The 23,246-nt window shown below is 37.3% G+C and overlaps 1 protein-coding gene across 1 annotated transcript in view; it reads right to left on the reverse strand.

Moving 5' to 3' along the window:
- Positions 1-22,071, reverse strand: part of LOC128535075 (uncharacterized) — a 61,918-nt gene extending 39,847 nt beyond the window's left edge. The window contains exons 1-6 of the mRNA XM_053509156.1: positions 21,970-22,071; positions 19,376-19,668; positions 19,051-19,270; positions 11,155-11,390; positions 10,444-10,710; positions 10,236-10,342 (exon numbers count right to left, since the gene is read on the reverse strand). Coding sequence (XP_053365131.1) covers positions 10,236-10,342; positions 10,444-10,710; positions 11,155-11,390; positions 19,051-19,270; positions 19,376-19,668; positions 21,970-22,071 — 1,225 coding nt within the window. The remainder of the gene's footprint in view (positions 1-10,235; positions 10,343-10,443; positions 10,711-11,154; positions 11,391-19,050; positions 19,271-19,375; positions 19,669-21,969) is intronic.
- Positions 22,072-23,246: the final 1,175 nt, after the last annotated feature.

The raw sequence follows: 23,246 nt of genomic DNA on the forward strand, positions 1-23,246 counted from the left end.
ACTAACCAGTATTAACCAGCATAGACCCGCATATAAATCATGCTCGTCTCTGCTGGATTTTTTGTGTCTGACCTGATCAGGTTTGATGGATGATGATTTCTATTGGGTGTTGTGAGCAATATCTACACAAAAAGATCATTCTCTTTTGTAAATACAGCAAAAACACAGCAAATTGTAAATTTACTGGAACTAAATCATTAAGATTTTGGATGGAGTGTCCCCTGTTCAGAGAGAAACATTTTCAATGTACAACAGTCAAACATCAGCATCTGCAGTTCGCCTGAAGACCATTACATTTAGTATGGTTCCACTAAGCTTTTAAAATAAAACAAGTCTGTATGATCCTCAACAATTGGCTGTTCATGGGGTTTAAAAAAAAATTGATGCTATGATTAAAAAACTTTCAAACAGGGATTCCAACTTACTCTCAAGAAATCTATACCTACAGCACTGTAACAGAATAAACAATCTGTTCAAGTGCGCTTAGATTTTATCAGGAATCAGAAGAAAATTATCAACCACATTGCCCTGCATAAGAAGAAATTTATCATCATCAGCCTTACAATGTACTTGAACCAAATCTATAATACCATTAAAACTCAATGTTAACTGTGTGGGAAGTGCCAGGAGAGCTTGTTACTTACAAACCTTATAACAGCATCAGGACACTTTTGGGTACTCCACTACTACTGGGCCAGGGGTAGCTCAGTGGTTAAGGCATTGGACTACGGTTCGGAAGATCCCACAACCACCAAGTTGCCACTGTTGGGCCCTTGAGCAAGGCCCTTAACCCTCAACTGCTCAGATGTGTAATGAGATAAAAATGTAAGTCGCTCTGGATAAGAGCATCTGCCAAATGCCTCAATATAAATGTACTAAACAGACCATTGACACACTCTAAAAAACGCTGGGTTGTTTTTTCTTCCCAAACGCTGGGTTGCCTCTGTTGGGTCATTTTTCTGGGTTATTTACAGAGAGTTGGGTAGTTTTTGTGTAACCCAGCTGCTGGGTTGAAGTTTGATTGGCTCCTCCCCCAAAGTTCACCAGTGGATTCAGCGGCTGTCAGTCAGAGCTTCGTGTCTCTCTTGAGCTCCCACACCGCTGATGACGGTTCATTTAAGGGAAAATGACGTTAAATACAAGGTCTGTATACACATGTTCACTCACCTAAGTCACATATGACTGAAAAATTATTACTATATGTGAGATTTATTACTGTTACCGTGTTAAGGTTACACTTAAACTTTCAGGCTGGTCTGAGGTAAGATAATTTAGCTGACAATAGCTGCTATAGTTAGCCAAAGAACCCCACCTGTGTGTGAAAAAAACGGATAAGATGTCTGAGCTTTTTATCTTTCTCTGTAGAATGTTTGCAGGGTGACGAAACTGTAACTGTAGTATTAGCATGACGCTAGCATTTAGTTAGGTTGCTAGCGTTAGCAACCACATTAACATTAGAACTTTATTAATCTCACTGTTTGAGACAATAAAATGCTGGGGTGTTACAAAACACTGACCCTCTCACAAATATACACACCTGCTAACCTCCCGTTTTTCACCAGTTAGTAATTTACTCCGCGGTCAAAAGTCACCCGCGTTTCTCCCGAGTTATAACAATATTTTACACCTTTCCCCCTTTGGCAAGTAGTATGCAAATATGACTGCTGCATGTAAGCTAACCAGGTAGCCCTCTTTAACCAAAGTTGCTTGTGACTCAGACTAAATTAACTATCAGTCAGCTGTACAGATAACTACTAGATGGAAGTATTAATATTTGGGTGATTATAATGTGCCAGTATGACCCCAGCTATGACAATGCATCTCCTCGGTAATTAGCTTAAAATCAGCGCAGACCACAAGATCAACTAGTCTGACTAATATATATATGAGCTTTATCCCAAAAGCCATGCTTATTTTGCTTATTTTATTTTTGGTAGTAGCTGTCTCCATGTTTTTGTTTCAGGTTTGTAATTTTTTTTTGTATAAATCCTATTACACATTAAATTGATAATCTTATTCAGTTTAATCTTTGTTATTCAACAAATTTTTAACTTTCTTTCATTTCTTTCTAAGGTTGGCACCAACATGGTGGAATACCTCCAGCAGGCTGAAGGGTCAAGGCCGTACCCCTACTGTACATCCTGACGTTGGGAGATGATGACCAGCGCTGCTCTCAGGCTTTCGTCACTCTGGTGGGACAGGCTCTGGAGCAATGCACACTACTTGGGCGGTTGATGTGTGCTTTAAGGCATTTTATATTTATATATACTCCAAATTAGTGTGCTCCTGGACTTTTTGTAATGTTGCTATGAAATAGCGAGGCCTACTTGAAAAGTCATAGACAGTGTTTGTATGTTAAAACGGAACCAGGGCTGGATAGTTTTGTTCTGCAGAAAAGATATCTAATGTCACAAAGAGATCCTGCTCTGTAGAAGCTGCCTCAGCCTATTTGTGTTATTACTCCATTCTGCCCTTATGAGTAATAGTAGAGTAATGATGTCGCTGTTGATTATCTGTTCTTGTGCTTTTAAAAAATAAACGTTTTTTCTATGAACATTTAATAGGATGTTGTTTATTGCATATATGTATGGTTTGCAAAACTTTTTTGTTGTAATAAACCAGTATATCAAAGTAATTTAACTGTTTAATAGACGTGGGTAGTTTTTTTTTTTTTTTTTTTTTAACTGATTCACTGTAAAACATGAAAATAATAATAACCTATTTTGTGAGGTAGAATTAACTCAACATTCCAGTTAAAATGAACCAACATCTGGGTAGAACATTATAGTTAAATATGACCCAGCATTTGGGTTGAATATTTAACCCATTTTGCTGGGTTAAAAAAATAACCCATTTTGCTGGGTTAAATTAACCCAGCATGTAGTTAGTCCAATAGTTACCCAGCAGCGTTGTTTTTAACCCAGCATTTTTAGGGTGCATGAATTTCATTCTTGCTGGCCTTGACTAGTGTTGACAGCTGTTTCTCTGAGGACTTGACAGTTCGATAGTTCAGGACTGGAATTTCCTACAAGTCTACCTGGACTCCATATTAACATTAATTAACATCAACTGTTATTGCTGAACTTCCTGCCACCTAACACACAGTATGAGTGTAGATTAATTCCTGCTCTCCGTTATCACCCAGATGAGGATGGGTTCCCTGTTGAGTCTGGTTCCTCTCAAGGTTTCTTCCTATTACCATCTCAGGGAGTATTTCCTTGCCACTGTCGCCCTTTGGCTTGCTCACCAGGGACAATCTGATCATTTTGATTTATTCTATACAAACTTAAATAATTATTTTTATTGTGTAAAGCTGCTTTGCGACAATGACAATTGTTAAAAAACGCTATACAAATAACATTGAATTGAATTCTTGCATTATTTTTTGAAAGAGTGAACAAGGATCCATTACTTGGAACATACAGTATGATTATGCTGGAAGGGACAAATTATGTTACTGGGAAAGTGGTTGTTAATGTGCAGGGGAGGCATAAAACCCACAATTTCTTTATGAATCAGTGGCATGGTTATGATCTGAAATCAGCTGCTGAATGTGAGGAAAGGTGTCTGACTAAAAGAAGAACTAAATCAGCTCACATGCTATGCTAATAACATACAAGGGGATTAAAACCAGGACTTGTGATGAAATTTTACATGAATGGAGGCATAAAACCAGGTGATTGGCATGTACAGTCGACTTCGAGCACAGTACATTGATAAGACTCTGAGCCGCAGTAAAACTTTGGAGCAGTGAAAATGTTTTAAAGGATCCTGTACGTCCGTGAATGACAATCCCGGGTGAGGTGGCTTGGAGCTCACTTCAGTCGTTCCTGTGAACATTCAGCGAGTGGAAAAATTGACAGATAAATTGTCACCAATTTGCAGAAGAGATTCATGTGTTTGTGTAAACTGTACACACAATCTTTCACCAACACCATTGAACATTACAGAAACTCAGCTAAGAGTTACTGCCACATCCCCCGTACAGTCCCGACCTCGCTCCAAGCCATTTTCACATGGTTAAAGCAGGTTCTGGGGTGCCAGGTGTTTCAGATGTGAAGCAGGCAGTCCTATCATGACTCCGGCACACTGAGAAAATTTTATTGAAACTCTTTATTCTAAAACTGGCTAATAGTTTGTTGGCTAGGTTTGAAATAAATTGGGGCCTAAGACAAACCTGTCCAATCTCTGTATACTTATTTTGATTAGCTGGACAGTGTCACGGTTCGCCACCAGAGGGCGCCATGCTCCCGGACTCCATTTTGTTTTCTTTTGTGTTTTCTGTGTTTTCTTTGGTTTTCATTTGAACTTCAATTCCCAGAGTGCACCTCGGTCAGGTGATGGGAGCACACCTGAACCAAGGGTAGCTAATTACGTTTGTGTTAAATAGCCCTTTGTTCAGTTGCTCTGGGTCTGGCATCTGTTGTGTTAACTTCAGTTGAGTTAAATGGGTGTTATGTTTCAATGTTCTTGGTGTCATGCCACTTCCCTAGCTCCTGGTTTGTGTAGCTCTTGTTTTAGTTTTGTTTAGTCATCCTAGTTTGTCATGTTATCTCATAGCCTGTTACGTTTAGTTCATGTTTAGCCTGTCTTAGTGTCACTCCCTGTCTTAGTGTCACTCTTGTTTAGGTTAGTTGGTGTGTAGTAGATGTCTGTGTATGTTTGGTTTGCCTTATTAAAAGACTTTTCCCCATAATCACCTCTGCCTATACACCTTCCCTAAAACCCACGCAGCACACCCGTTACCGACAGCTTTTGTCCTGTCGGGCTGTGATAAGTCAGGTAGCAGAAGATACTAAGAAGATACTAATAGATACTAATGATGTAAACTTTTGCCTCTTAAAAAGCTGCAGTATAAGATTGATTTGTTGTTAAAATGAAATTTCATGTTTGTGTTACTGTATATCCTGCACGTATCAGATTTATAGATCCAGTGACAACTTTACACCTCTAATAAAAAAACAAACACAGGAAACATTAAACATGTGACTACAATAAGATCTTTTAGTTGAAGGTAGAACGCTACTGTCCCCTTTCCAGCAATGTCATAGTATTCTGTTTAATAGTCATTGAAAAATAAAACACATTACATAGAGAGGTCTGTTGTAATACTGGTGTAAACAGTTGTGACAAAGGAGGACTCAACTTTTGACTCAACTCAAGATTTTTGTTCTCATAATAATACATTAAAGATTGGCCGGTTATGAAAAGATTAAAAAAAAAAAAAAAAACTTTTAATTGGAATTTTATTTCCAACCATGCATTTGTGAACTCAGGTGTATTAAAATTCCTGTCGAACTATCTTCTTATTTATACGCACTGGCTGGTAGCTTGGTCCAGAATAGAATTCAGTTCATCATATTGCCCTTTTGTGCTAAAAAATGAATATGTCAATACTCAATACTGCATCATCCTAAGCCATATATGTGTTTATAAAACACAGGAAAACAAATGATGGCTAAATGCCATATAAAATAAAAAGGAGGTGATGTTTAAGATCATTCATGGGTTACTCAACTAAACATTTAATTAAGTAATTTTAAAAAATGCTGAAGTCTCTTGCTGATCCTTTTGTACTCGATTGTTGTCAAACCTTTTGGAAAAACATCAGCAGATTTATTTGTAATACTTTAAAATCTGACTTTCATTTTAAGTTCAATGATTTGGTTTTTAGTATTTGTGGTCATTGTAAGAGAAAGTTACATGGAGAAATGCAATTTTTTATTAACTAACGTATTCTTTAAGGCAAATCAGAAATGCAAATTTATAAAAACAAAACCTTGCTTTATGTTGTTTTGTAACTACATGGACTTTTACTTGATGAAAATCCAGAAGCTCTAAAGACATACAGGCTTCGTCAGCAATATTGAATATAGAATATTTTCTCAAGCAGTGTGATTTATTTATTTATTTATTTATTTATTTATTTATTCATGTTTAGAGTTTTCCACCAGGCACTACTGCCAGTTTGATTTGTGTTTTACCTCTGACATTAAGTCTATATTGCTTTTATTTTGGGTGATGTTTCATCATTGTTCTCAATTAATATTAAATTATTTAAAAATATATAAATAAAAAGGACACTAATTACAAGAAAATAAGAGAAATGGACAAGTTTAGTCTGCGCATGTTTGTATATATATTTTTATCTTATCTGCTGGGGTCCGTTCTTCGTACGTCGCTAGCTTAGTTAGCTGGATTTGATTGTTGTGGATTTGTCCTGATCTTGGATTGTTTCGTTCTTCGATGCGCTTCTCGCATTTGTTGTCATAGCAACATATCCGTAAGCTTGAACCTGCTCGGGAGCAGCTTTATTTCATGTAAACAGGATTTAGCCTGCGCTCCTGGCGGGGTATGATTGGTTGAAATGGCGAGGTCACATCTGATTGGTTAAAGAGCACGACTGACTCACGTGGAAAAAGAAAAGTATATGCCCCCTGCCATGGACTCTCAATCACACACGCACATAATCGCTATCAAATATTATATATGAACATGAATTCATAGGTTTATTGTTATCAAATATGATATTACTATTATAATAAACCCTAGGCACGAGACAGCCGTCAAGACCATTAATACAAATTCTTGTATAATGTTAATTTTGTAACATTTATTTTTCAGGGGCTTGTCATAAAAATATGCGAATAAATATTTATATATATTAAAAATAAATATTTTATAATGATAAATTGGACGAAACTAATTTTATTATAAAATAAACAATATAAAAGTATACATAATATTTCTATTTTTTCATGTACGACATATTTATTTTCATATTGCTTATTTTATTTTATTGTCTCATGTAATTTGTAATTTGTAAACCATTAACCTATAAATTTATGTTCTAATATAATATTTGATAGCGATTATGTAGGGGGGCAATCCATGGCAGGGGGGCATTTCAGCGCATAACACGTGTTACAAAAAAAAGTTGAGCTGCTCTTTTTCCATTTCGTCAACCAATCGGAGGGCTTGTGATCAGTGTTTCTACTGTCGATGCATATCGCCTTTTAAACCAACGCACGAGCGCGCAATAATCCTAGACAACTCAATCCAGCTACACTAATCATCAACAACAGGTGAGCTCGAAGAACTAACTTAGCCGGATCGTAATTAGCACGATGATCTCATCTTAGATGTGTCAGTTCATCTCGGATGTGTCAAGCGACGTACGAAGAACGGACCCCAGGTGATGACCGGAACTACACCTGCTATTTTCGCTCCTGTTAAATGAAGGCGGAGTCCAGCGAGTACACAAGTGAAGGTCCAACTTCAGATCAGTCCTGGTGTATTCATGCAGTGCTAAGAACAAGAACTATATGATACAAGGTATATAAGGCATATCAGTCATATCATATAATAATAATAATAATAATAATAACAATAAATAATTATGAAAAGTTAAGCAGAAAGGAGTTTTATACAATCTGGAGTTGATCAGAGAGAGAGAGGTCATTTAAGGATATAAACTGTTTTCTTTTTTCTGTAAATGACTCCTCTTGGTGAATGATTTCTCCCTCTGAATAACTGATTCTTCTATATGACTCTCTGAAGAACTCCTCTCTCTCTCTCTCTCTCTCTATCTAAAGGACTCCGGATCGACTTTTTCAGACTGTCTCCTCTCTCAGAACCATGTATTAGAAGACTTTTTTTTTTTACTTCTCTCTCTAAGCAGGTTTTTTTTCTAAATGAATCTTCTCTCTAAAAATGTGTCCCTCTAAATACCCCCTCTCACTGATCAGCCCCTCTCTCTGAACCACTGCCCTTCCTTAATGAATACTGTAACATAGCCGTTGTAATAAACCTTTGCAAAAATAGTCTTATTGTAGTTACGTCAACAAAAGCACATTTTTGTAGGAAGAAGAAAAAGAAAAAAATATATAAGCCTGTGAGATAACGATAGTAGTGCCTCGCTTCACAAGCACCACTAATAACAATAAAAAACACAACATTATTACAAACATAAGGATTGTCTAATACTTGGAAAATGACTGCTTGAGCTCTGGGAACCATGGACATGACCAAATACTCAAAATATCAGGCCTTTATAGATTCAGCACTAACTTTAGAATACGACCTTGAGAGTGTAGCTCCTGTAGTCATCTCTCCCAATCTTTAAGAAAACAGTACTGGAACACAGCACTTGTGGCACTAGCCTCGCAATGGAAGGTAGTCCTTTTATTGTTTTAATATGCAAAGCTGTTACAACTTAAGCAAAATAAAGCAATTTAAGATAAACATGGATAACTAGGCAAAAAAAAGGAAAACTAAATGAGTACCATGACCAGTGTGCCCAAATAAAAGAGCAAAACCTAAAAACAACATCTAAATAAATCAGAACTTATAATAGCATTTATTATTTATTTATTCATATAAATGGTTCCACTGTGTATATATATACACACATACATTTAGGCATTTGGCAGACGCTCTTATCCAGAACGGCTTACAAAAAGTGCTTTAAAGTTTACATCACTGGATAGATACTTACACTGGGTTAACTAGGTTAATTATACTGCAATACATTAAGCCCAGTATTGTGTAGCTTCTCCTTTGTCCCTGGGGCTGCTCTGGGTGTGGCTCCACAAGATCTCTGGGTGTGTACCGTGGTGTCTATGCATGTCCCATGGGTGCTCGATTGGACTGGGTTCTGGACAGTTTGAAGGCATTAATGTGATGTTAATGTTATGGCTTATCTTTGATTTTTTTTTTCAGCTCATCTTTTTCTTGGATTGAAATTTGTTCACAATGACAATTGTTAAAAGCACTATACAAATAAAATTTATTTGAATTGAAAATGTTTCACTACTCATCCAAGTAGCTTTTTCAGTCTAAGAAAGATTGGTTAGGGACCCCACATATAGTATTTTTCCCAAAATGGCATCATAGAAAAGAGAAAACAGCACAGTGTTTCAGGACACATGCGTTTGAGGACAAGAATGTGCACATTTTGGACAGAGATAATAGGTAGATTAAGAATGAAGTGAAAAAAGCCATCTATACAAAAGCAGAAAACCCTTCCTTCAACAGAGGTGGAGTTTCCATGCTGCCCGGAAGGATTAAGAACGCTTCACACATCCACAAGGGAGGCCAAACCTAAGGATCCTCGTTTAGTGTCAGAAGGGAGTATTACATCCCATTCTCACCTTCTCCACTGCTGATCAATGAACCTATTTCTTGTGAGAAACAGCCCATGGAAGACACATTTGGGGTCTCTAACCAAACTCTCTTTGAATAAAGAAGCTACATGAAAGAGTAGTGAAACATTTCAAACCAACAAGAAGTCATCCTGGTGGCAAGACTCAACTTCCAGACAATTCCTCCTGGATGACTGAGAATCTTCTGGGACTTATTTTCAACACACTATAGCTGAAAGTCTTTTTAATAAAATCCTGTCACCTGCATTGCCTTTTCTTAACTGTGTGTGATTGAAACAAAGACTATTAACATACTAATATTAAAAACCATCAGGTACTTTGATTACTTCTTGTTTCTTAGGGCACTTATGATTTCCTGATACTCCTCTGTGTTACTATCCAAAAATCTCTCGTTGTTCACCCATGTCATCAGATTATTTTTTTCACTCTCGCTGATCACTTTATTCTTATAATATTCTTCTATTACATTCTTGTATCCTTGCTTGTAGTATATACGCTTGTAGAGCGTTGTGGCTGTAGGACGCCTGGTGTGATCTGCAATAAAATAAAAATAGAGAATAATTTAGGTTTGTTCAGTGTGGGGGTAACTGTAGTACAAACCCAAAGAAGTGATTCTATTAGTGGGTTGTCTCTATGTCTACTCCACTACATTCCTGCAGATAGAGATAGACTAGAGATAGCTCTTTTTATTTGGCCAGTAACAGAGAAAGGATGCAGCCTTTAGGTTGCTATATACACGTGTGTATATTTACGTATATATATATATATATATATATATATATATATATATATATATATATATGATTATTATTATGTACATTTTAATGCTAGTAATTTTGTTTTAAAACCTTTATGGAGACGGGTTTTCATGTCACAAAAGTCCATTGTTTAAATCAGGCTAAATATATGCTTTAAGCATTGTTTAAACATGCAGCGTTAAAATGATTATAATATAAATTTACTGTGATTTTTTTTACTGTCAAATATAAACCAGCTTCATCTTTAATTTTGGACAACCTTGGTTTTATTTAAAACATAAATTAGAAATAAATTACGACAAACAAGAGTTACCCATGCTTCTCCTGATTCTGTCCGAGGTTTCTGGATTAGCCAATATAAACGCCTGCTTCAGCGCTTTCTCCATATTTCCACTTGCTAATGTCTCTGTCTGCAAATGTCTGGGGAACATAAATGTAAATTAAGGTGGTTAATATTGATAATGTACATTAATAAATTTAACTAGATAATAGATTGGGATGGTTCAGGAAGAAGGTGAGACCTGCATGCTCTAGATTCATGACTGCTGCCGGTGGTCAGGGCAGATTGATGGTCCCAGTGCAGGGCATTCATGGAAATCAGACCATTTCCCGTCCTGTCATTTTCTGTGCTCATCACTAAATTATGAAATGCCTCATTCCTCTCTCTGGTTGACTTATCCAGTTCTGGATTACTTTTGAATCTTTCACGAAGTTTAAATATACAATTCTTCGCTGGAATGTGGTCTGCCTCGACCACACCTCTGGTGGCTTTTTTTATTGTTTTAAGGCTTCATAATATTAAAAAGAAAAGGGAAATATTATCTGTTAATGTTTATTATGATGTAATATTACTATAAACACAGGACAGTATGGCAAACCCTTCTGCTGCATTGGGTTTTAAAGAGATTTATACATAATAGCACAACGCACTTTCACATCATATCAGTTTAGACAGAAGTATGCTGTTAATCTCATAAGTTCATGTCTTTAATAAAAGTTTAAAAACTACAAAAACACTTGAATAAATCATTTTATGAGTTCTGAAGTAGCAGTGTCAAAGTATATTACTGGTTGAAAAACTCAAACACAGTTGTTTATTTATCATCGCTTTTTGACAGAATTTAGCTGCAGCTACATCAATTGGGTTTAGTTACGTCACCTCTAGAACATTGGCTAATAAACAATGTAAAGGTTTTTATTTATTAAAAATATAAATGAAATTAAAAAGTTACCTCCTGTAGGTCCCAGCTTCCCCCAACTTGTTTTCTTTAATAATAGTGTCTGGGTTCTTGTATTTGACATAGTCACTAAAAATATCCGCTTGCTTTTCTCTTTTACTTTTCATTTTTCCTACTTTCCTCGGTCTTTCTCCTCCAGCTTCGATTTTAAATTTATTGCTACTGTTGGTACGGTTGAACATGTCCTGGATCTTCACAGCCTCTGCGTATTTATGTGGTTTGGCAAGAATCTGTAACAACAAAAGCATATTAATGATTAAATTTAATCAGACAACCAACAGGAAGGTGGTGCATGTGGTCACAGTGGCTCGGCTCAGTCCTTCTCTTACGTTTATTTAACTTTCTACATCTTAGTTCTCTTAGTTTATTAACATTGGACTGTTTTCAATCATTTTTCTCCAGAGATAATCTTACAGACTTCATATTTTACTGCCTCAATCCCTCCAGAAACCCTACACTGAGATCAGAATGAGAAATACATTGTGTGTCAATCATCACAGAGACCTGGCTGACCAGTAACCTTCTGGATGCTGCTATTGAGTTGGCTGGTTGTGTTGTTTACAGACCAGACCAGAGAAAGAACTCTTGAAAGTGAAAAAAACAGATTAGTATGTGTGTATGTGAAAAATGGATCATTCACACCCAGAGACACGATCGACACGCACTGCTGCACATATTGCAATATGTATGGTTTTACATTACTAACAAGTTGTATGTGAAAAAGCGTGAGCACAAGCATTTGTGTAAAAACATTGTAAATCAATCTTAAAGCCCAGTAAACACACGTGCACCAGTTTCAAAACACTGCAAACACAAATTAGTCTCACAACTAATGCAACTAAAGACACATACTGTATGGGCAGATCTCTAAACTCTCAGATGTTAAAAGCTTTTAATGTTTGCAGAATGAAAAACATTCTAGGATGTTTACATTTCCTAACTGAATTCAATCGGCTGAATTCAATTTTCTTTATTTAAGTGTTTATGATTTACATATAATACAAAAAAATCTAAAGCTATTTAGACCCTTCGGTACGCAGAAGAGAAAGTGTGTATAAACATTAGGCACACATGAAGTTGCTGAGGTACAAAATTGTTGACTGTTATGAAAAATTATTGTGAAGCATGGATTGGCCTATTTTCCTGGGTTAATACTTGTTAAGATGTCATTATATATATCATAATACAATTTAATGTACAATGAGCAGAAAGCTGTACTCCCACCAATACTCTTCACTTTCTCTACATCTACTGTACTAGTACTGGTTTCCACAAACTCTACACCCACTATACCACTCTCTCTACTCCATCCAGTACTGCTTTTCACTCAGAAGGGCTATATTGAATAGAATTTTAACAGAAAATTTGTTGACAAAGCAATTATAAATCATTGAATACATTATAAATAACATCAGTCTGAATATATAATAATTAGGCCCGGGACTTTAACGTGTTAATTTAGATTAATTAATTACACAAAAAAAAGCGTTACATTTTTTTAACGCATTTTAATCGCACTTATTTTTGCACCGCGGAACGTTCCTCACTGGATGCGTTTCGGCGGACCGATTATACTGGAGCACCAACTAGCGTTCAGACAAAAACAAACCACAGTGAACATGGACAAAGTAGCTGATGAGACCGCTTTGGTTGGCCCTGTGAATGGGAAATTTTGTTATAAAAAACGAATGGATGGAAGCGTTGATAAGAGCATGGTTGTGCAAGTTATGCAACAAGGAATTCGCTTATCACCGCAGCACATCGAGCCTCAAGTATCACCTCAATGCTAAACATATAGAGTTGAAGAGTCATTATTCAATGGTATACTAAAAACCCATGTGAAAAAACTTACTTCTCACTGTTCTCAAGTCAAATATTTATATGCGATTAATTTCGATTAATTAATTACAAAGCCTCTAATTAGTTAGATTATTTTTTTAATCGAGTCCCGGCCCTAATAATAATATATAATAATATATAAACATCATAAACATATTAGACAGGAAAAAAATATCATAGTAGGTAAACAATAAAAAACTAAAACAACAACCTCTAAAAAACATTAACAACAATAACAACAACTTTCTGGTAACCATCTGAACAATGGTGATATTAAGTTGTAGTTAGTTAGGTTGTGTCTCACTGTCTCTCAGGCTCTCACACTGACACATTTTGCAGTGAGGGCAGCAGTGCTGCCTTTTTCTAAAATTATTCAATGGGATTTTGTTTGTTTTCATTGAAGGTCTTCCTCATATTTTTATATTTTTGAAGTGCAGCTCTGTCTCGAACTCACTGCTTGTACACTGACCAAACACACGCATGCACATGCATGCACACACACACACACACACACACACACACACACACAGTCACTGCTCTCTGTGCTTTAGGTTTTCCTGTGTCGGCCCGTCTCTACAGCCAAACAGTGTGTGACTCTGATTAGACTGTGGTGAGCAGTGCTGCTCTGAGACGGCAGTATGTTAGGGGTTAGTGTGTTAGTAAGTCTCAGGACTACCTGACAGAGGGGACTGGGCTTAATGCAGAGTTCTTGGGTGTTCAGTACTTTATATTGCAGGGTGTTTTTTTTACTCAATTTAAGATTTTTATAGAATTATACTGCTCCTTTTTGTATGGCTATCATCAGTGGGAATCTGTGTTTTTCACTGAACTTTGAGGAGATTTCTACAGAATTCTGCCTGCAGGGACTCTGTGGGATGTTTGTCCTAGCGAGAGTAGTCATGTTTACTAAGTGGACCCCAAACCTCACATCCGTACAGCGCATTAGGCGCAATAATGCTATCAAAGATTTTACACCAGATTCTAATTGGGATGTTTATTCTGTAGAATATTTTCTTGATATCTTATAGAGCTCTTCGTGCATTTCCTTTCAGTGCATTCACTCCCAGATTCAAGTTTCCTGAGGTGCTGATTTTCAGTCCCAGGTAATCATAGTGTAATGCATGGTCCAGGACGGTGTTTCCCATGAGTGAACATGCGTTTCTTTTCCTGAGATCTGGCCTTTTTTTTGGAAGATGACAATATTGTTTTTTAGACTGTCAGGGCCCAATTCTAACTGTACTCCACTACCACCAGAACCACTCTTCACTCACTCTACACCCACCAGTACCATAAATCCAAATGATTAGTGGCTCTATGGAGAGGAGAGCAATAAGACCTACCAGTGATATTACCAATTAAAATGGCCATGGTAATGCAACTAGCTCATACCCAACCACTTGCCAGCCACCTCAGTGGCAAAAAAAAACAAAATCCTAGACTGCTCTAACTGGCCTGGATTGGAAGCTAAGGTTCGAAACTTCTGCCAGCAACGCCCCGAATGCCAAAAGACAGATCCCAGAAAGCCAGCCCCCACCCCTTTATCCTACTTTCTATTATCATTGTCCCATTTAAGTGCATTAGAATGCACAAGTCGGTCCACTGCGGAAATCCGATACATGCAACAAGTACATCTTGGTTATAGCAGACTATGCCACCAGATATGCACAAGTGACAATACAAGCTCACCACCTTGATACTAGAAGTCGGATTCTGTCCTTGGCAAATTTAATGAAGTGAGCCATACAGCCATACAAGTCATAAAAAAGTGCCCCAGGAGCAAACAGGGTTAAGGGACATGCTCAACATCGGTGTCTTGTGCTTGAACCTACCCTAATTCCTGGGTACAGATACAGGTAAACCATTCATTCAGTGATATGGTTAACCCTTTACGACTCACATGGACTGGAAGCAGATCAACACCATTACCACTCAGCGTCCAAATGGCCTTTTAAGTGGCTCCCTCGCCTGTTCCCGGTGAGTAGTATGTCTATAAGCTCTAACTTACATGTAGCTCCTGTTACCTTAGACTCTGACCACCTGTGTGCCTCTGCTGACACCGCACCTGCTGAGGATTGACCCAAACATTCATGACCTTCACCAAGACAGCTATAAAGCTGTACATCTTTCCCATAAATGTGTATGATTTTTCTCTTACTGAACTGCATACTTTGCTGCTAAACCAAAGTTTTCCATTAAATAACTGTTGTTGAGAAGTTGAGATCTGCTTCCTGTGTGTTCTGTTCATGTGCCAGACCCATTACAGTGCTTTTGGTCACTCATAAAAAAATTACATTTTTCTTAAAAAAAAATCTCTCATCATCCTCCTCATTAAATGTTACTAAAACAAATTTTAATATTACACAGAGATAAAACAAGTAAATAAAAATATGCAGTTTTAAATGATGATTTTATTTAATAAGAGGGAAAAAAGCTATCCAAACCTACCTGCCTTTAAGTGAAAAAGTAATTGTCCCTAAAATAAAAAGCAATGCTTTTTTGAGTTTTTGTTGGAAACACTTAATTACAGTGGGTACGGAAAGTATTCAGACCCCCTTAAAATTTTCACTCTTTGTTATATTGCAGCCATTTGCTAAAATCATCTAAATTCATTTTTCCCTTATTAATATGCACACAGCACGCCATATTGAAAGAAAAGCACAGAATGGTTGACATTTTTGCAGATTTATTAAAAAAGAAAAAACTTAAATATCACATGGTCCTATGTATTCAGACCCTTTGCTGTGACACTCATATGTTTAACTCAATGTTCTGTCCATTTCTTCTGATCATCCCTGAGATGGTTCTACACCTTCATTTGAGTCCAGCTGTGTTAGATTGGACTTAATTAGGAAAGCCACACATCTGTCTATATAAGACCTTACAGTTTACAATGGATGTCAGAGCAAATGAGAATCATGAGGTCAAAGGAACTGCCTGAAGAGCTCAAAGACAGAAGTGGAATGTTTGGAGAAAACCAGGGACTGCTCATCACCTGTCCAATCCAGTTGTCCAACAGTGAAGCATGGTGGTGGCAGCATCATGCTGTGGGGGTGTTTTTCAGCTGCAGGGACAGGACGACTGGTTGCAATCGAGGCAAAAAATGAATGCAGCCAATTACAGGGATAGTGGATGAAAACTTTCTCCAGAGTGCTCAGGACCTCAGACTGGGCCAAAGGTTTACCTTCCAACAAGACAATGACCCTAATCACTAAAATAGCTAAAATAACAAAGGAGTTGCTTCACAACAACTCTGTGAATGTTCTTGAATGGCCCAGTCAGAGCCCTGACTTAAACCCAATTGAGCATCTCTGGAAAGACCTAAAAATGGCTGTCCACCAACGTTAACCATGCAACCTGACAGAACTGGAGAAGATCTGCAAGGAGGAATGGCAGAGGATCCCCAAATCCAGGTGTGAAAAACATGTTCCATCTTTCCCCAAAATACTCCTGGCTGTATTAGATCAAAAGGGTGCTTCTACTAAATACTAAGCTAAGGGTCTAAATACTTCGACCGTGTGATATTTCAGTTTTTCTTTTTTAATAAATCTGCAAAAACGTCAATTCAAAAAGGATTTTTTTTTTTATTATATATTATTTTGCTAGGATTACATTCATACTTAAATGGAGATATGCAAATGGGAGGAAAATTAAGCTGATATGGGGAGAACTGGTAAAGACCAATACAAATTGGTACAGACTCTGATTAGGTCATATGCTCAGGTTTAACAAGAATAGACAGTTTAATGCCCATATTTTCTTACAAACTACACTAAGACTTTAACATGAATTTATACTATAGACAATGAAACACATTCACACTCACACATACACACTCAAATAATGAAACTTATGGGTTAAACCACATAATCTGAGTTATCGTTTTAGGACTTTCAAAAATCCAGTAGTCGTTGAATGAGGTGGTAAACATTTCGATTAAAAAGTACATTGCACACTTGAAATTTGAGGTTGAAATTTAGTAAAAATGAATAATTTAATTCTTGGTAATTTAAAAAAACAACCAAGGAAATACATTCTTTAAAGCTTTCCTGGAGTGCTCTGGGGACTAGAATGTGACATTTGTTGGGACATACAGAAAAGATAAGAATGTAGCAAAAAAAAATTTAAGCAAAAAATTTTATGAAAACGCAATCCAGTTTAGGGGTTGGAATTACCTTCTTCAAATGATGGAGAGAGATTAAGCTAATCTGGGAATTTTTCCTAATGAGTTAGAAAAACATGAAGTCTGGAACCTGACTGAGCATCTACACTGAAAGGGTCATAAAAGAAAATCCAATATTGATGAGGAATAAGTCTGACTTTGTCTGAAAGAAGACTGAGCGAGTCCAGAGGGAGGAAAAGACTAAATCAGGACCTGTGAGTGTGAAAATGCCACTAACGCCACTTCTATCTAATGTGGACTGTTACTATCTGCAACTTTAAGCATCCAAAATATGAAAGCCTGATACACAGGGTCTTCTATTTAACATATAGGCATATGTATATAGTTCTCTTGACCAGTAAGGAGACAAGTTTTTAGTAGGAGTTTGAGAGTCATAAATTCTTAGTTGTCACATACAATAGATTTTTTTGTTCAAGATTTTAAATTTGTGGTCCTAATCCAGGTTCATAGGGAAAATGTGGTCAGCTTTGGTTAAAAAAGCATGCATTCAGGAGAGGATGTTAACAGGTTGTTTAATAGACAAAACCCATACAAATCAGATAAATCACATTTTGTCTCTCCCTTGACCTTGAACCACTGTGCTGACCAACTTTCTCCAGTGTTCACTAACAACTTTAAGAACTTACTGCTCACATGCCATTCCAGCCAGCTTTAAATCGTCCAATATCATTCCAGTCCACAAAAGATCAAGGGCCAAAGGACTTGTTGACTACAGAATTGTTGTCCTATCCAAAGAAATATATAGGCACATTCCTGGACCCAGCACTCAAAAGATCTGTAAAGGAGGCTTTAAACTTTATCCTTCAGTACCAGGACTCTCTAAAAAATTAAGCCAGAACTTTAGCTCCACAATTAATTCCATCATCTTAGCCCTGCTGCAGGAAAACCTCTTCAAACTGAAAATGCCAGACTCCATCTGCAGTGGATCACAGACTTTCTGACAGAGAGAAATGTCTTCATGATTATGTGTTCCTTCTCTAATACTCTATATCCTGTACACAAACAGCTGCACCTCCAGTCTGTTAAGCTCTAGGGATCATGAATGACACCACCCTTATCCCTAGAGGTTATATGTCTACCTATAGAGGTTACCTTCTGGTGGGCTGGTGCAATCAAAACATCTTGCAGCTTAGTGGCCAAAAAACAGTCTAGTAGAAGTCAGACTGCCCATCCCATTATGTATTAAGTAGTTCTCACACTTCCTGAGCAACATTCAACTCTCTAAAAAGATGGCATTTTAGAGGGTGCACTTACTGTGACAGCTCAACAAGTTCAACTGACACATTCAATAATGTTGTAGTGTAATTTCTACACTAACACCTACTCTATCCTGATGTATTCCATCACCATCTGATATCACTGCCTCCACTGCCAAGGATATGAGCAGACTGCAGTGTATTATTTCTCCTACTGAGAGAGTGACTGACTGCAGCTTACCAGGACCTGCATGACTCCATGTCCGTAATAGCGAAAGGAGGACTTTGTCAGAACGACGCTCATTCTTGACAAACATTTTTGAATGTAGAAACATGCATTGATTAATATAAGCTATATGTAAAACAACATAGGCAAGGTTTTTCACTAAATGCCCAAAAGCATTTGGCTAAGTTAGCTGTTATCTAACAAGCTTGCACAAAATTACAAGGTGAGAAATGAAGCTCTGATAAATTAGGCAGATTAAAGTTTGCACATGTACATGTGAGGAGATGGGTTTACTATTAGTCATAGTCATATACTACATAGTCATCTGTTATTATAGTTGAGTAAATATAAATGTTCATTTAATTTTATTATCAAACACTATGAGCTACAATTTTATGTATGAGAAGTGCTATATAAATAATTAAAGATAAAATATAATAATTACTTACCTCCTCACTGACTTTGTTGCGAAGTTCTACAGCTTTTTGTTGGACGACAATATTTGGCTCGTTAGTTGTTGCTTGGACGATGGCATGAAAAAGACAGTTCTGATTTGAGGAGTTCACAGTTTTCAGAGAGCCATCAGGGCACATGATATCAATGTGTCCAGTATGTGGTGTGTCTTTACCCATAATCCTATCTTTCACCTTATCCCATGTTCCTCTTTCTCTGTAAAACACAATATAAAGTAATGTTCACAAGGGTGCAAATAATCAAAGAGACATTAAAAAAATTTTTATATACAGATTCCATGTAGATAAAATTTGAGCTCACCCTGGAGAAGTCTGTGGTGTTTTTGTCAGCCTCAGTTCGATAATACCAGCTGTTGGGTCAGTTCCTGGATAACTCTGCACTGTGAGAGGTTTTCCTTTTGCATCCACTACAGTTATACAAACTCCTTTACCTTTCAACAAGTCACTCTTTGTAAGGACAAGGACTTCTAAAGCTGTTGCTGGTTTTTGTTCATCAGTTATATTATTAGCGTAGAGCTTGAGATGATTTAGTTCTTTTTCAGTCAAAGACCTTTCTTTACCTTTAGTGGCTGATTTCAGATCATTATTATGCTTCTGATCCACAAAGAAACTTTGGGTTTCATGCCTCCCCAGCACATTACCAACCGCTTTTCCAGTTAAAGAGTTTACTTTTTGTTTGATTGTTTTTGTAAGAATTGATGTAGCAAAGCCAGAAACTCTTTCCACCATGGCATTAAAAAGAACATCTGACACTACACCAATGAGTTCATCTTTGAAATGTTTTACATCATCCAGTTTGTCCCTTCCATCTTTATCATATGTGTCAAATAAGGGATTGTTGTTCATGGACTTTAAAAATGCAGGAACAAAATTTTTGTCAATGGTCTGTTTAGTAGGAATGAAAGAACACATTTCATACACAGATGTGGAAACGTCTGCAACGTCAGTAAGAATTTTGCCGATACAAGAATGACGTGCAATGGCTGATTTAGCCCATATTTGTGAGACTGTATCAATTACCAGATGTATTTCTTTACAGTTTATAATCAAATCATTCATGACAAGGTTTGTGTTTGAAACCACATGATTCGTAATTTCCTTCTTTAAGGCTTCACTGATGTTGTAAGTTCCAGGTCTTTTCTCCAAAGCAGCCTTTGAAATACCCGAGCTGATGAAATCTAGAAGCGCTTTAATAAAGTCTTCATTCTGGCGTAATGATGAACAGACAGAATCCTTGAAAGTGATTTGGAGTCCTTTTTGGACTAAATCCTGGATGAGAGCATCGATGCCCATGTTTATAGCAGCGTTTGCTCCTTGAATAGATACTTCCTGAACAGCGTACCTACAGGCATTTTTTAAATTTTGTTTGCCTGCAGTCACCATGAGGTTTCTTACACCCGGCAATACACATGATTTGAATGATGTACCTGCAGAAATGAACATTTTTTTTCCTGACTGGAGGGCACTAGACACAACACTCTTTAGGGATCTGGTGCCATTAAAAACATTACATAGTGCATTTTTCACAGAGGAGAATGCTCGTTTGACAACACTAAATCCTCCACAGACCAAAGAAGTTCCTATACTAATTGCTTTAGATATCGCCCATGATGCCCAATCAAATGTGCCTTTTATTAAACCAATGGCTCCACTGATCATGTCAGACACACCTTCAGAGATTAAACCAATACCAAATGAGGACATGAAACCAGCCGTCAGAGAACATACCAAAACTCCTGCTACCACCTGAACCATACCAAGAAACAAACAAATCAGGGCATCAAATGAGAACTTGGGCTTTTTCTCCACCTCAAACACAACTGCAAGGCCATAATTATGAAAGAGATTAAGTTCACTAGAAGACACAAAATCCTCTTCAGTTGATAAGCTGTAAAGAGTCAAGTCCACGGTTTTGAAGTCTCCATTGTCTGATTTTAGCATTTTAAGTATTTTATTTATATTTTGCTTCCATGAGTTAAATATGTTCATCCTTGCCTGCATTTGTAATTGGAAGTTACAGTAGCCGCTGTGGTGTGGTTCAAAATCTCGAGTCACGGACAAGGAATTGAAGCTCAATATGTTGATTGTTTCAGACAGATAAACATTTAAGGCTTTCTCTGCGTCCTTGAGTAAGGAACATGCCTCACTTTTGTAGTCCTTTTTAGCCATGTTAATGGTAATGTAGGCCTGGTTATACAGTGCAACAGCTCTGTAGTAGCTGTCTGACTGAGAGGCTCTTTCCCAATAAGATTTTGCGCCATAGTCACACTTGTTTTTGTTTTGAAAGTGCAAGGCAGTGCGTCCTAAAGCCTGCTGGATGTGATCATAAAAGTTTTCACATTGGCCTTGTAGAAGTTTGTTACTTTCATCATGCAAATGTTGCTTGAGGTCTTGTTTCAGTTTATTGAGGTCATTATGCACGTTGATCTGTTTTGTATGAAGCATCATCCACATACTCCATGACTCCTTCAAAGCATTCAGTGCTGGGTAATAGTCCATCTTACTGTGTATGGACTCAAAGTAAGAAGAAACATTTTTTACTTTCACTTCAAAGAGGTCTGTCTTCTCTTTTGTACTGTAATTATTGTCAAAGTCACTAAGAAACTGACAAAATGTGGAAAAAAGCTCCTCCTTCATTTCAATTTCAGTAAGTTTCTCCTTTTCCATGTCTTTAATTCGATTAACCTCAAAATCTTCCCTGAGTTCCCTCATGACTTCAATAGAATGACCTCTATAGGCCATGGGTAGACGATCATGGTTTAGGATTAACTGGACCATTCCTGGTGTGCCTTTTCGACCTGTTCGTCCAAATACCTGTTTCTCGACTCTTCGGTTATTGGGGAAGTAGGTAAGTAACACAAAGAGACCACCACAGAAATTAACTTCCTCAGTTACCTTATTGTCTGTCCCACGTCCTCCAAGGTTGGTCGTAATGATGATCTCTCCCTTGTTAAACTTCTGGTTCTCAATGTTGTGGCTCTCGCTCATCGTGTACATGGTAACTGAATGTTTGGTTTTCATTTCGTCATTGAGCTCATTTGCTGTGTTGACGTCCTCACACACAACTAATACCACTTGTCCTCTGTTACAGACTTTTAAGACCGCGGCACAAAGAGTTCGGATCCATTGTTTAGTACCTCCCCTCACCTGGACTGCAAGCAGCTCAGTAACCTTTTGACGCTGATGAGCTGGTATGATGTAACTGTCAGTTTTGTAATGCCTAGCTAGGAAATCCTTGTCTGCATCTCCCCCCAGTGTTCCAGAAACACCAAATATCCCTTTCCCACTGAGATAACTTTTAAAGAAATGTGAATTTGACATGTAGTTTGTCACATTTGACAATGGCGATAAAGATAGCTGATGCTTCATCTCCAGAAATTGTTGTAGTCCCTCACCCCACCGTTTCCTTTTCTCCAACATTCCACTGGCCTGAAAATCCACTGGGACTATTGCATGGTACATGTGTTGATCTTCTTCACTAACGCCTATTCCCTGAACACTAAGAGATCTCTCGATCATGTACTCTCTGCCTTTGGTCATCTGAATGGCCTTCAGTGCATTCTCAACAAACACTGGTAGCTGATTTTCCATATATGTTTCTAAGAAAGAAGGGATAATGATAAAAGTTTCTTTTTCTTTTTCTTTTTTTTTTTCTTTTTCTTCTTCTTTTTCGGAATTCCATTGTTTAGAATATTTAATCTTGGACTTCAACTCGCTAATGGTGGCTTCAACAAACAAATCTTCAGACAAGATCTCACAAGCTTTTCCATTTTCCAATAACAGCATGTTGATGTTTTGGTCAGTTTTTCTCTTTTGCTTTCCAAACTGAACAGCATTCCTAGTTTCTGACTGATATGTATAACAGTTAAATGCCACCTTGTGCTCCATTCCCATCTCAAGAACACTGAGCAGGTCATACTGTTGTTCAATCCCTGTTTTGTCCATGATAGTCTTCCATGCCTCATTTACCATAGTTTCATGCTCCTTTCCTCCTTCATAATTAATAGAAACCTCCAAATTTTTAAAATCTTCATCTGAGTAAAAGCCTAATTCAATTCCTGGCAACAGAATCTCTAGTGGTGCAAATCCATTAGTTTTATCTGAACCAATCATTGCTATCAGAGCAGCTGTGTGAAAATTCTGGACTTTTGTTGTCCACATGGTCTCTCCAG

This window comes from Clarias gariepinus, chromosome 1, assembly GCF_024256425.1.
Source record: "Clarias gariepinus isolate MV-2021 ecotype Netherlands chromosome 1, CGAR_prim_01v2, whole genome shotgun sequence".
NCBI lineage: Eukaryota > Metazoa > Chordata > Actinopteri > Siluriformes > Clariidae > Clarias > Clarias gariepinus.